General features: G+C 45.3%; 1 protein-coding gene across 2 annotated transcripts in view; it reads left to right on the forward strand.

The window, feature by feature from the left end:
• Positions 1-14,444, forward strand: part of LOC119848696 (hexokinase-2) — a 68,165-nt gene that overhangs the window by 23,285 nt on the left and 30,436 nt on the right. For both annotated transcript variants that reach the window (XM_038384811.2, XM_038384812.2), the window contains exons 3-8: positions 3,147-3,295; positions 6,176-6,295; positions 9,106-9,201; positions 10,834-10,933; positions 11,546-11,729; positions 13,965-14,120. In XM_038384811.2, the coding sequence (XP_038240739.1) occupies positions 3,147-3,295; positions 6,176-6,295; positions 9,106-9,201; positions 10,834-10,933; positions 11,546-11,729; positions 13,965-14,120 (805 nt within the window). The remainder of the gene's footprint in view (positions 1-3,146; positions 3,296-6,175; positions 6,296-9,105; positions 9,202-10,833; positions 10,934-11,545; positions 11,730-13,964; positions 14,121-14,444) is intronic.

A 14,444-nucleotide genomic window follows, 5' to 3' on the forward strand; every position in this document is an offset into this window, starting at 1 on the left:
ATGCAAGGATGATCTAAGCTACCTGACCTGCAAATTGGGTATCTCAAGGAGAGAAGCAGTGGTGCCTTGCTGGGATTTTATAGCTATAGAATGCAAGTTTGTGATTCTTGAGTTCAAATCCCAGCTATGCTCCTGAATTGTTGTGGCCTTGTGCAAGTCCCAAAAGACATCTCTCTCTGCCACAGTTTTCTTATCTGTGAAATGGGGATGAGGATAAATCTACCTTGCAGAGTGGCTGAGAGTCTTTGTTTATATTTAAAAATTGCTCTATTATCTGGGTACTATGCCAAGCTTCATTGTCACGGACTCTCACCCTACCTAAAATTAAAGTGGCTACTTTTTTTAAAAAAAATAAATCTCATGGCACCTATCCCAAGCTCTAGATTTTCATGTAAGCATATGCCTGTTGTATGCAGATGCTGGAGAGACAGTTCCCTGATCTAGGATGCTCAAAGGCATTGAGTTATTGTTAGAGAAGGCACAAGTTGTGATCTGGGTCCCAGTTTCAAACACCCCATAGTTCTCGGTTGCTTGGCTTGGGCGTGGGGGTGTTGTTTGAATCCTTATAAAGATGGGTTGGTGGGGGGCTGTCCAGTGCTTGCTAGATAATGACCTAACCACCTTGGCATCTCCTCCTTATAACATGAGTGTAAGTAATTAGGGCATAACCAGAGTGTTACAGTCTGTGCAAAGCTTTCGCTTCCTAGCTTGCTGAGGAGGATAAAATGGGATTGACAGGAGGGTGTCCTTGAGAATCTGGCACCTGTTTCTCCCTCCTTTCCTTGCTGATCAGCCACCTTCCTCACAAGGTCTGCTCGCCCCAGGAGTGAGAGATCCAACTCCAATCTCTCGCAAGGGAGTGCTTGGCCACTCCCATGGGGCATCACACCACCCTTACTGCTAAGAGATTGATCTGGTTCAAGTTTAAACTCTCTTCATCGTGGCAGCTTGGGGATCTCTTATGGAAGGATGATTTTGGATGAGATTTTTAAAAAATTATCCCCTTGGGATCTGATCTTGGCAAGTTATTAGTTTCCCAGAAGTGCAAGATATTTTAAACAGGAGATTTGGGGCAGGGGGCAGAAGAGGCAGCTTTACAGAAATGAGCAATTGTTTCAGCTCTGATTATTTTTTTTTTCAAACCCCCTCCTCCCCCCCGCTGCATTTCTTGCAAAGTCAACTTCATAATAGTTCTAGCAAAGCTGTTGTTACTGCTGAATGCCCTTCAGATTTGGACAGTAAGCTGTCTTTTCAGCAGAAGACCTCACGGAAGACACTAACTGACCTGGTGTCATTGGAATACTAATTAACTGCATTTTTTTGTTTCAACTGTAGCCCCTTTATAAAAGCATCATTGGGCACACTGCAGTCCCTAGGCACTGTAATCCATCTGGAGTAGCCAGCACAGCAGATTTAGTGTATTCAGAAATTAAAGAGTGCTGATAGTGGTCTTTTTCCCCCTCCCTCTTTCCCTTCCTGCTCTCCCACCCATAGCTCGATATTTAATATAGTAAGCTTGGCGCTTCCATCAATCATGCTGGCCATTAAACTTGCTTGTCCTAAACTCAGCAGTGGCCCACCGTGGTGTCTGGAAAAATAAAGTTGAATGCTTTTTTAAAAATAGAATTAGCTTCCCATCTCCTTTGGGAGGTGGGTTCAGCTCAGTAACACTTGTGAATCGTTACAGACTTCCTAAAGCAAATTAATTAAAGGGAGGCCATACTCCAGAGAAACTGTGTGTTAAGCTATGCTTGAGGGACCAAGCCAAATCACGTTGTGTTATCTAAGTCTGTCTCGCCTGCATTTGTGTTGTAACTCTCCACTAACGGCAACCAAAACAGGCAGATAAACTCGATTCACTTTCCCTCGCTGCTTGTCGTGCTGGTAGATAACACTGCTTTCAAGTAGTAGATGATTTACGCTGCTTTGCATCCCTCTAACGATGAGGGATTTGGAGACAGCCTTGAGATTGAGGGTTGTATACCTATCTTATGTTGTTTTCTGCCTCCCTCTCCCACATCGCCATGGGATCTGACTAGGTCACAATCTTAGGTTACGTCTACACTTGAAGCTGGGGGTGTGTGATCCCAGCTTGAGCAGACGTACTCTCAAGCTAATTGTCATCGAATAGTAGCCTAGCCATGCTAGCATGGGCTGCGGCAAGCGGTGGCACCTAACCGTGTTGAGTACCAACCCAGCTGGACCCTATGGGGAAGAACCAGACTCCTGCTCTCCGCCTGGCTCTTGCTAACTTCATATTAGCAAGGCTTGACCACTACTTTAGTTCAGTCCTCACAACAGGCTTCTGATACAGAGCCTTATGTGTTAAGCTCTCTTTCTAGTACAGTGCTCTTACTCCCATTTCCCTCTTGGCCACGGGGCTTTGTGCTGGTTTTATCCCAATGTAGGTGAGAGGAGAATGGAGCTCAATTCCTCTGCTCTAACTAAGACCAGGCTGCTCCAGCCTCAAAAACAGCATTGCTGTCTGCTCTGTGTGGACACAGAAGATCTTGTAACTCCTCTGTATGAGCTATTTGTGTCACAGGCCACAGTTCCCCAACTATCTTGTGCAAGTTGCTCTGGCCCATTGTTGGCTCATCCGCCACCACAGAGCTGCTTGCATTTTAGCTGGTTGAAGGGGTCCCTGGATGTAGGGTCAGATTCATCCCTGAGGGGGTAATTTTCACCCCCTCCACCCAACGGGAAGCTGTGCTGAGGGTAGGGATTCCCTCATGGCGGGCAGGCATTGGCAGTATGGCCATCACTCTTCCTTGAGAGAAACTTTAAGTTCTGTTCAGGGCCGTGTCAGGGGGGGTCTGGCCAGGAGAGAGGCTCACTCAACCTTTTCCTGACTGTGTCTTATTTCTGCAGTGGAGCTGGCTGGCTGTGTCTGCCCAAGCAGGGATTGCAGGACGATTGCACTGTACGGGGAGATTTCATCAAATCAGTAAAGTGCATGAAACCACTATTGCTTATTGTTAAAAGCAGCCAAGTACCACTGCCAGCGGTAGCATATCTGGCCCATGTAAATAGGAAGTCATTTCATAGCTCCATTTTAAGTGTGTGTGTGTGTGTGTGTGTGTGTGTGTGAGAGAGAATAAGACAGAGGCCTCTGACACGATATTCTTCTCTTTTTGCGCCTGCAGAGAATGGAGACTTCTTGGCCTTGGATCTTGGCGGCACGAACTTCCGTGTGCTGAGAGTGAAGGTGTCTGATAATGGCCTGCGGAAGGTAGAAATGGAGAATCAGATCTATGCCATTCCAGAGGATCTCATGCGTGGGAGTGGGGTACAGGTAGTTCTAATATTCCTCCCTCTCCCCCCCCCCACCCTTTATTCCTGAACACACTTTCTCGCTGGCTCACCCAGCCTGCTATGTCTTCCCGATGTGATTCTCCTGGGTATTCGAGAAGGAAACAACCCATGCCCAGATGCAACAGCCATCGGGGCTGGGTAAGTGCAAAAGGCTGAGGCTTTTAAAAGCAACTAATAATTTTCAGGTACCTTGGTCCTTGCCTTCACTAGTGAAGGTGGGTTTTTAACACACATTACCCTAGTGTAGACAGGCCAGTTTGTGTTTTCACATGTGGTAGCAGGCGGGTATCTACACTAGGGTTCACAACTAACGTGTTCAAACTACAGCTTGCCGTCTCTCCACTAGGGATTTCTAATGCATGTTAAATGCACCTTTTTTCCTAGTGTCAAATGTCCGCCATTGGATGCTCAATCTGAGACCCCATAACAGGGCCTTGTTTTCAGAAGGCAGGTCTGCAGCGCTCTCTGAAAATTAGGCCCCTTAAAAGGTGTTTCATGTTGAATATACAAAACTGCCAGTCACTAAAAATCTTGGCCCCAGAGAGGGTTGTACTCTGGTCTGCCCTGAGTAGATGCCAGTATTGAACGGACAGAAGTAAAGCAGAGCGCATGTAGCTCTAATTCCCCTCTGATTCCATCCTCCCCCAACTGTGCCTAATCCCAGTTTAAATCTTACATAAAAGGCTCCCCCCCCCCGCCACTGCCCATCAGTTCACATGTCATCTTGAAGCATCATATTTGCCCTAGAGAGTTGCAGGCACCATGCAGTGGAAAGATGCTCCTCTGCTTGGTCAGAAGTAATCATCAATAGTCACTTTCTTGTCCAGGGAAATCTCTCTCGCTGTCCACGTGAGCGGGTGACACCCAGCAGGTGCTGTGATGACATGTGCTCAGAGAACATCCTCTGCAGCTTTGTATGAGGCTTGTGTGCTCTGGATAGAGGGGGGCGGGAGTGGAGCAAGGAAAATTTAGTGTCATTGCAAGATGCTGACTTGGGGATTAAAGTTAGGAGTCGGCACACCTGGGTTCCATTGTCACCTCTCCCACCAATCTGCTAGTCCCTTCCCTGCTCTGTGCCTCAGTTTCCCTTTGACTTGTGAGTCCAATGATGTCCACCATTCTCTCTCTATCTCAAAGTACTTTATTAAAGAGCTGTGTAAGTGTAAAGTACAGAGACGGGCAGGTGACGAAATACGTTGTCCAACTGTCTCCTAACCCTTTCGTTGGACTGTTGATTTTGGCTCAGAATAAATACAAATGGAATAAAATAACAATGTGCGTTGTATGGGAGAAAATAGAGTGACACAAAATAAATGCAAATAGAATAAGATAATAGTAAATGACTGTTAAGAGGGATGTTGTGTGTGAGTCCTAGGGAATATAGTTTTAAAACTGTAATCCAGTCATCTCCCCCCCCCTTTGCTTTATACCACTTGAAGACAAACTGGTGTAATCTGTCTGTCCAGCTGTCTTCGCTTTTCTCATTAAAGCCTTGTGCGTAGAAGGCGCTTTAAAGTGCCTTTCAGAGAGATGTTAATGCTTTAAATGAGATTCGTCACTACCCAGGGTTTACAGTCTGGCAAAGAGGGGTGGGAATGCCTGGAATAACAGCTGAGGGAACTGGAGTTCGGTGCTCTGTTCTCTGCTGAAAACTTAGAAAAAGGAAACTAACGGATATTGAGGATCGATCCACGGTCAGCTTGGGTGATGCAGCAGGCAGAGCCTTCTCTATGTTGGGAATTTATCTCCATTCCAGCCACCCACTGTGCCCCATGTGCAGATAGACAAATTTGTACCCTGGCATTGACCCCTGCTTGACACCTGAGTTCGATGCACCAGTACAAATTGCTGCTTATAGTAGTTTACCTTGTCTATGCTAGGGGTTTGCACTGGTGGGCGGCTACTGCTTAAAAGAGCTACCCTGCAAATCTTTGGTGAGGACATAACTAAATCTCAGTTGCATTTATTAGGTTAACATCTGTGAAAATTCATTGCAAATCTTCAGTGTAGTCAAGGTTTAAAGAACCAAAGAAGAGAGGTTTTTTTCTTTATCAAAGTACTGGACCATCCTGAACTGTCACGGGGAATCATAATATTTTGCTCTCTCTAATACCCTAGGTTCCAAGACCTCAAAGCACACGTTAAAAAAATTAGGTAGTTCCGTCTACCCGTGCTGTAACGGGACAAACTGAAGTGCAGAGAGGTGAAGTGATTTGTCAAAACTTGCAAAGAGTCACCAGCAGAACTAAGAAGAGAACCCAGGAGTCCTGAATCCCAAATCACCTGCTTTAACCATGAGATCAAATTCCTTTCCCAAAAGTTGTGTCTATCTCTGAAAATCTTCCAGACTGAGACAGAGAAGACATGCTTAAGGATTTATTTTAAACTAAGCAAACTACACCTAGATACCATAGTAATGGGCAACTTATAAGTGAGTCTTAATAATAACTGTTTGGATTTTTATTACAATGTGGTCTATAAAGTCCCAGAATACCAAACCAGTTACAATCAGGAATACAGATGCAGTACAGGGAATGCTTAACATGCCGGTGAAAGTTTCCTCCAGTATTATGGGTAGGCTTACAGGTAGTGGCCAAAAGTTTCCTTTTGTGGGGAGGGTTACTCTCTAATAGCTGAATTGCTTGAATAAAGGAGAGTGATACTGGTAAGTGAAACACAGTCAATGGCACCCAGTGTAATGTAGGATCCAGCGCGTTCAGTTGTGAAATGATCCTGACTTGACTTTGTGTCGATCCATTCCAATGGGTGCCAGATTGGGTCTTTACGCTGAATAGACAGATTAGGGCGACTCAGGGTCTGAGCAAGGGTGATCTAACGGGTGGTGATCTCTGTTCTACAGCTCTTTGATCATATTGCCGAATGCCTGGCTAACTTCATGGAAAAGCTGAACATGAAGGACAAGAAGTTGCCCCTGGGATTCACCTTCTCTTTTCCTTGCCAGCAAAGCAAACTGGATGAGGTAAGTGAAGCTTTTACCTTCTCTGGCTTGAAAGCCATAATAGATTGACCTGCAGACTGGGGCTTGGGCTGCTACCAGCCACCAGGCGAGGCAAAAGGGAAGAGTGGCTAGGTTTTAATCACACCATATGGTTTTTAGCCTTGTCTGCACATGGAAGTTGCGTCAATTTGACTTAAATTGATTTTTTTAAACTGATTTAGTTTAGTTAGGTGCCAAGCAGTGCGGATTTTGGCTTGCTTTGGTTTAGTTTACATCTGTTCCCTTAAACCTGCAAAGACCTTAAGCTTGTCTTCATACACTATGCATGCATCTTCACGGGGAAAAAAGGTGCATTAGGTACCATACGTTACTTAACATGAAGTAAAATCTGAACAAACTGCCCTGTCTTCATGTGGGTTATACCTCTTGCTAGTTACCACGTGTTGGCTAACTTGAGGTAAGGAAATGCCTCTTTTGCATGCTGACACATGGAACTTCAACTCTGTGGTGGTTATTACTGATCTGTTTCTACGGCACCATTAACGTGCAAGGCATTTTACTGACAAGTAACCAAGAAGATTTGTTGCCCTGAGGCGTTTATGCTCCAAATTGGGGAAATAAGATAATGAGATATGACAAGAAACCATTGGGGGAAGGTGGGGAAAGAACAAGAAACAAAGGGGGAGGGTAAAATTGCTCTTGAGGGCAGCCTAGCTTGCAAAGGGAGTGTTATTTATAAGGCTCCTAGCTGATTATATTTTGGGATTGTTTTTGTGAAGAACACCAGCTGTGTGCTGGGACTTTGGCTGAGAAGAGGATTTTAGAGGAAGGATTGGATGGCCGACGAGGGCAGCTGTTTATCACATAAGTAGAGAGAGGCTGTTAGTGGCAGAGGGGGCAGGGTGGAGACAGATCTGGAGCCCCAGGTACAGAAAGGAGAGACAAAGGTAACACTGAGGACTGAGATGGGAGCAGGGCAGGTGGAAAAGAAACTGAATGCAGGCACTGGGTGGGGGGAAGGTGTGCAGCGTAAGATAAAGCAGCTCCAAATGCCCCAGGACATGTGTCCCCTCGCTACATGCAAACAGACATGTCAAGCTCCGCATCATTCATGGTGCACCATGCTCCTCTTCCCACTGAAGTCATTGGCAACGCTTCTGTCAGCGAGCGGGGGCAGGCACTCCTGCAGGGATTGATGTGCTGTCAGCTGTACTTAGCCATTGACTTGTTACATGGAGGGACTCTGGTGACCTCAGTCACCTAATGGACTGTCTGTTGCATTGGGTTCCCAAGATGAAATTTGTTCGTTTAGCACCCTCTGGATGCATGTGGGTCATTTCACTTGTCGTGTACCCTCTCCTCTGGCACCTAGCATCCTTGTGTGGGTCTTGTTTTCTATCCGTTCCCCACCATTATAACTGGAATGCTAAAAATTCTACTCACCTCTCAGAAATGTAGCCATCTGGGTGTTTTTCTGTCCCTTTGGCACATCCTCCATGTGCAGCGAATACTCCATCGTAAAGGCACCCATATGCTGCATAAGTTTCTATTTACTTTTCTTCCCTTTATACTGCTCTCTTGGGGAAAGCAGGGTGGTCTAGTGGAAAGCCGTGGGGTGTGGCATCAAGAAATCTTGGTTCTATTCCTGGTTCGGAAACTGACTCATTGGGTGGCTTGGGGCAAGGTACTTCTGTCTTTTTTTTTTCCCCTCAGTTTCACCATCTATGAAATGGAGACTTTGTGAATATCTTGGCAGGTAGTTAGACTAGATGACCCTTGTGGTCCCTTCTAACCCTATGATTCTAAAGTGCCTGGGGACCTAGGGAAGAAAAGCTCTGTGTAAGAGAGAACAGAAGATGTCACTGAAACCCTAATCAAATTCCACAGCTGTGTGGCCAAGATATTCCTGCTTTTATCAATATCTCTTAAACCTACTAATCATAGTAAAAGTCCCAGGTACAAAGTGCTTTCTGTTGCTCAGGGCAGATTATTAGATTTGTATGGAAAACCTCAAGCACCAAAGACTGTTTTTAATCAGAAGCCGTATAACACCCTGAGCTCTTTGGGAAGCATCCTCGTAGACTTGACTCTGTAGAATCTGTTCAGCCTCACCCTGTGTTTCGCATTTCTAATGCGGGTGGAAGTAAATGACTAACTCCCCATCCCATCCGTATTTTGATGGCATTTCCAGAAATCTGGGCCTTGCTGAGACTCAGGGCAGGTTAACACGTAAAACGCTGCAGCGAAGATGCTGCTACGCCTACAGGATTGCTTGTCATGTCAGCGTCATTAATCCATCTCCTGTTGACATAATGCTGTCTACACCAGGTCTGTATAGCTTGCATTGCTCTGGGGTGTAGATTTTTCATATCCCTGAGCAATGTAGTTATACCGATGTAAGTTTATAGTGTAGACTCCTTGCCAGTGTAACCATATTGATGTAGGTTTCAGAGTAGCAGCCTTGTTAGTCTGTGTCCGCAAAAAGAAAAGGAGGACTTGTGGCACCTTAGAGACTAACAAATTTATTTGAGCATAAGCTTTCGTGAGTCTCTAAGGTGCCACAAATCCTCCTTTTCATATTGATGTAGTTACACAGTCATAACCTACACATGCGACAGTGCTGCAACCCATCCCAGGAACCTACTGCAGTAAGTTGCATCAGTGGAAACCCTTGTCTTTTATACCAGTGCAGCTGATCTACAGTGGAGAATGGTTTTTATGTTTGGTTGGTTGGTTTTTTGCAAAAATCCCCAGGTTAGCAATAGGGCCTTAGTGAAAGACAGCTGAAGACTCCAGGTTTGATAATATGGTGTTCTTATTTCTTTTCGTAGAGTATCCTTGTTACATGGACTAAAGGGTTCAAATCCAGCGGCGTGGAGGGGAAAGACGTGGTTGCCATGATACGTAAAGCCATCAAGAAACGAGGGGTAAGCATTACCCATGCGCTGAACTCCCAGGCTGTTGGGGATCAGCTGCTCCACCCAGGGCACTCTATTCGGCTTTGGAACAGAACAAAGAGAATGTGTATAAATCCTGGTCTTGATCTAGCTTACAGCCCTCCACACAGGAGGGAAGGTATTGTATTTCAAGGTGTTTGCATAGACTGGGTTCCTCCAGGATGGGAAAAGCACTATCTAAATGCCAGCAGTGGCTGTACTTGGCTTCAGACCCGACACATTCAAGGGTTGTCAGTCGGATTGATGCACGCTTCATCTGGAAACAAATGCAAGACAGCTGTGCTCTTTTTTTTTTTAAAAAAAAAAAAAAAAAACCTGAACAAACTTCCTCCTCTTCTTTTTTTTAATCAGATTAGATTCTCTTGGTTGAGGATTACAGCAAACATCGTGCTTCCTCATGCCCGTGTTCTGCTCTTTTCTTATGTTGTTCTCCTGCAGGCTGCATTATCAGCTGTAAAAGTGGGTGTACTCAAAGAACTACTTTAGCACTGAATTCACCCCTGCTCTGAATTGCATATTGTTGGTGTACCTTCTGATATCACAGTTTTTCTGGCATTCGGAAGGACAGGAGATAGGGAGAAAAACAAATGTAGTAACCTCTGCTTCCATTTCCTCATCTTTCCCTGTAAAGTCTTAAACGGCTTGAGATCTGGCTATGCCTCTCTTCCTTGTACAATACCGACTCCTCAGCTGACTGCTTGAGCTGATAGCCCTGTGACTAAAATAGGAAGTAGGGATGTTGGCCAGGAGTCTTTCAGGAGGAGTCGATGCCTCCAGAATTGCTCCCGTTGCAAGAGCCTAGATTTCTTAGTCTGGATCTGCCAGAGCCTAGATTTATTAACGCAGCACCAATAAACACTGATTCCTCCTAAATTTTGGGGCAGGAGAGGACTGTGGACTGGCTAGATGTGAAGTTACTTCTGTGAGCATGATGACATTGTCTGTATGGTTTATTGCATAATTGCATATTTATCTGTTGCAAGTTTTCCTTCCTGTATCATAACTTTTAGTCTTCTAAAAACACCAAGAGTCAGGGACAGGTGGTTAATAGAAGTCTAGATAAATCCATCTGTAACATGGCTACTTAACTACCCTTCTGAAGGGGGTGTTGAGATCCATAATGAATGTTGTGCAGTGCTTTGACATTGAATAGCACTATAAAAGGAACAATTTTTACTAAAGATGGGCAGCCTATTAATGTTCTTCCGTCGCTGAATCTGTGCTGATGAATGTTTAGCCCCACTTGAGCCATGGTTTTCAAAAGGAGCTAGTGATTTCAAGTGCTGACCTTGAGATGTGTTAAGAAGGGAGCTGATAAGAAGTGCTGAGCCACCTGCCCCGTGAACATCTTCCCCTTCATGGTGTCTCCAGCTGAGCACTGAGAAATCGAGCGAGCCAAAATACTGAGTCCCAGCTGATAATCCTGGCCCAAATGAGGCTGAATATTTGTGGGCACGGATTCCAAACCTTGGCCTTGGAGCCTCACTCTTTCTATCCTCTAAAGTAACGATTTCCCCAACCCCCACAATCAATCTAAGTAATGAGGGAACGGGAAGTTTTGGACAAACTTGACTTGATGTTTCTCCCCTTTGCCTGTTTCAGGACTTTGACATTGACGTGGTCGCTGTGGTGAATGACACCGTAGGGACGATGATGACCTGCGGCTATGATGATCACAACTGCGAAGTTGGGCTCATTGTTGGTAAGATGCAGTATAACCTTGATGAGAAATAGATCCCATCCAACTATTTGATGTCTCTTTGAGATTACAAGTTTGACTGAGGAAAGTAATAACGATGATGTAATATTCAAAGACTTCTGTAAGTTGTTCGACTTAGTACCATGCGACATTTTGATTAAGAAGCTAGAACGATACAAAATGAAAGTAGCATGCATGAAAAATTGGCTTAACTGACAGATCTCCAAATAGAACTGTCAATGGGGAATCATCACTGAGTGTTTCTACTAGGGGTCCCACAGGGATCAGTTCTTGGTCCTACACTATGGAATATTATTATGAATGACCTGGAAGAAAACATAATATCACTGACAAAGTTTGCAGACATCCCAAAGAAGGGGAGTGGTAAATAATGAAGAGGAGAGGGCTCTGATACAGAGCCATCTGGATCACATGATAAGCTGGTCTCAGGCAAAGAAGATGCATTTCCGTATGGCCAAGTGTAAATTTGTGCATCTAAGAACAAACAATTTAGGCCATGCTTATAGGATGGGTAGGAGCTCTATGTGGGAAGCAGTGATGAAGACCCCATCACTCCCTCTCCCAGGTGACTGACTTGTGATCTGTTTGGCACAGGTACCGGTACCAATGCGTGCTACATGGAAGAGATGCGTCACATTGACTTGGTGGAAGGCGACGAAGGGCGGATGTGCATAAACATGGAATGGGGAGCCTTCGGAGATGACGGCGTGCTGAATGACATCAGGACAGAGTTCGACCGTGAGATCGACATGGGTTCGCTCAATCCAGGGAAACAACTGTAAGCAGATTTCTGGATTTGGCTCAGATAGATTAGGTTTATTTTGTATTGTTTGTCCTTCTATTGTGATTGTTTTGGTGTGAGGAGGAGGTCATGTAGGTTAACTGGGTTACAGGACCCTACCGGATGCAGGGTAGACCAATGCAAACTAGGACTGTAGCACAAATTTGGGATGGTATTTCTGTATGAACCACCAAGAGCAACCCCGTCCTCAGCTTTGTTTCATCTTCTAATGAATGGAAAAACAGCTACTTCTGGATTTCCCATTCAATGTAGTGATCTTCACCCGAAGGCAAACAGCGTCACCTAGTGTTCATACATCAGTGCAACCAACAGATATCAAACTCAGTGATTGTGAGATTGATTTTTAAATTAGAGGTGGACCCAGTCCATAAAGCTTGGATCTGAGCTTCCTCCAAGATGCAAAAATAGTTTGGTTCTGGTTCAGGTTTACCTCTAATTGCAATGGACGGGAGAGGAAGTCACCTGAAGGCTTGATTTTTGTTTTTTTTAATCTGTGTACTGTACATGTTAAGCATTTACAGTTGCATTTCTTTCTGTGCGCACAGTTCAGTCCAGCTATTATCAAGGCAGCTCAAACCTTGCCCACAGTAGAAGTTCTAGCATGTACATTAGCAATTTCCCCAGGATTCTGCAGACCATACAGACTCACCCACTGCAGGATAAGATGGGAGACGTGGGGTATATTTCCAAAGGGCAGGTAGGCACTCAACTCCCATGTGCATCTTGGAAAATCTCTCACCGTGTTTCTAGCTGTTTTAATTTGAAGGCCAGAATCCTCCGTCATGCATGTGCTCATTGTTACATTGGAGCCTTGATGTTACTGTGGTTTAACCAAAACTCTGGGATATGTGATGAATGGCCGTGTCCCTGGGGTTGTAGGGTGATGGTTTGAAAAATAGACCAAGCCTTAGACATTCTTAAAACCTTGACTGACCTAGCAACGTCACTCAGGGAGATGAAAAATTCACACCCCTGAGCGCCAGCCTAACTCCCAGTGAATTTGTGGCTAAGTCAATGGAAGAGTGCTTCGTTGACTAGCTACTGCCGCTCGGTGATTACTTACGCTGATGGGAAAACCTCTCCATTGCTGTAGGAAGTGTCTATGCTATGGTGCTATGCTGCTATAGCAGTGTTACGGTAGCACCCGTACCGTAGACCTAGCCTGTGAGTGATTTCAGAGCCTAAGTCCCACTGACTTTCAATGCTGCGTAGCACTTCTAAAGACTGTATTTACTCAGGCCATGTTTACTCTACAAGCGTCTGCCCGCAGAACTGTGTTGGCCAGGGGTGCTGAAAAGGTGTGATCCCAGGCTGACGGAGCTGGGCTGGGAAAAGCTGTACTTATTTTGTCCTTGGGTGGGGAGGTCGGAATATGTTATACCAGTGATTATACTAATATAAGCTGCGTCCACACTAGGAGTGCTGGGCTGGTATAGTATGCAGGTACAGCTCCGCCAGCAAAGCCTTTCTGTGTGTAGATCCTGCCTCAGGCACTGTGGCTCCACTCCTGCAGAACTCTCACGCTCCCTGGGGCTAAAGCAAAGCTCCTACAAAGCATAGATGTTTCTCCAGACTAGAGCTCCCCAGTCTTTTTACTGAAGGTTTTGAAATGTCCCCCGGTGATTTTAAGCAAAATCTGGGTGTATCTGTATTGGACTGCTATCCGAGATCATAGAATCAGAGAACTGGAAGGGACCTCGAGAGGTCATCTAGTCCAGTCCCCTGCACTCGTGGCAGGACTAAGTATTATCTAGATCATCCCTGAAAGGTGTTTGTCCAACCTGCTTGTAAAAATCCCCAATTAGGGAGATTCCATAAACTCCCTAGGCAATTTATTCCAGTGCTTAACCACCCTGACAGTTAGGAGGTTTTTCCTAATGTCCAACCTAACTCTCCCTTACTGCAATTTAAGCCCATTGTTTCTTGTCCTATCCTTGGAGGTTAAGAAAAACAATTTTTCTTCCTCCTCTTTGTAACAACCTTTTACATACTTGAAAACTGTTATCGTGTCCCCTCTCAGTCTTCTCTTTTCCAAATTAACCAACCCAATTTTTTCAATCTTCCCTCAGAGATCCTGTTTTCTAGACCTTAAATAATTTTTGTTGCCCCTCTCTGTACTTTCTCTAGTGTGTCCACATCCTTCCTCTTAAAGTGACAATGTAGAATGGCTTGTACAGTGGACTGAACCTTGTGCTTAACTTTTCTCTGCAGGTTTGAAAAGATGATCAGTGGCATGTACATGGGAGAGCTGGTCAGGCTCATCTTGGTGAAGATGGCCAAGGAGGAGCTGCTATTTGGTGGAAGGCTCACCCCAAGCTTGCTCACCACAGGACACTTCGAGACTGGATTTGTGTCTGCTATTGAAAAGTAAGTAAGAAAGAGCCTGAGCAATGGTTCCATCCTCAGTGAACCCCCAACAGTGGAGGGGAGGCCACCCCTCTTCAAGACCTGTGCTCTTGGGAAGGGAAAGGTCTGTCGAGGCAACGGTGAGCGATCTGTTGTGTAGACACCAAGTAGAAAGCGAGCAGGTTAGCCCCCCACTCCTGCTCTGTGTGATGTGATCACTTAAGAGATAGAACTGTAGAAATGTGGGGCTGGAAGGGACACTGAGAGCTCATCTAGTCCAGTCCTCTGCGCTGAGGCACGGCCAAGTAAACCTAAACCATCCTGGACAGGGTTTTGTCCAAGTTG

This window comes from Dermochelys coriacea, chromosome 26 (assembly GCF_009764565.3).
Source record: "Dermochelys coriacea isolate rDerCor1 chromosome 26, rDerCor1.pri.v4, whole genome shotgun sequence".
NCBI classification, from domain to species: domain Eukaryota; kingdom Metazoa; phylum Chordata; order Testudines; family Dermochelyidae; genus Dermochelys; species Dermochelys coriacea.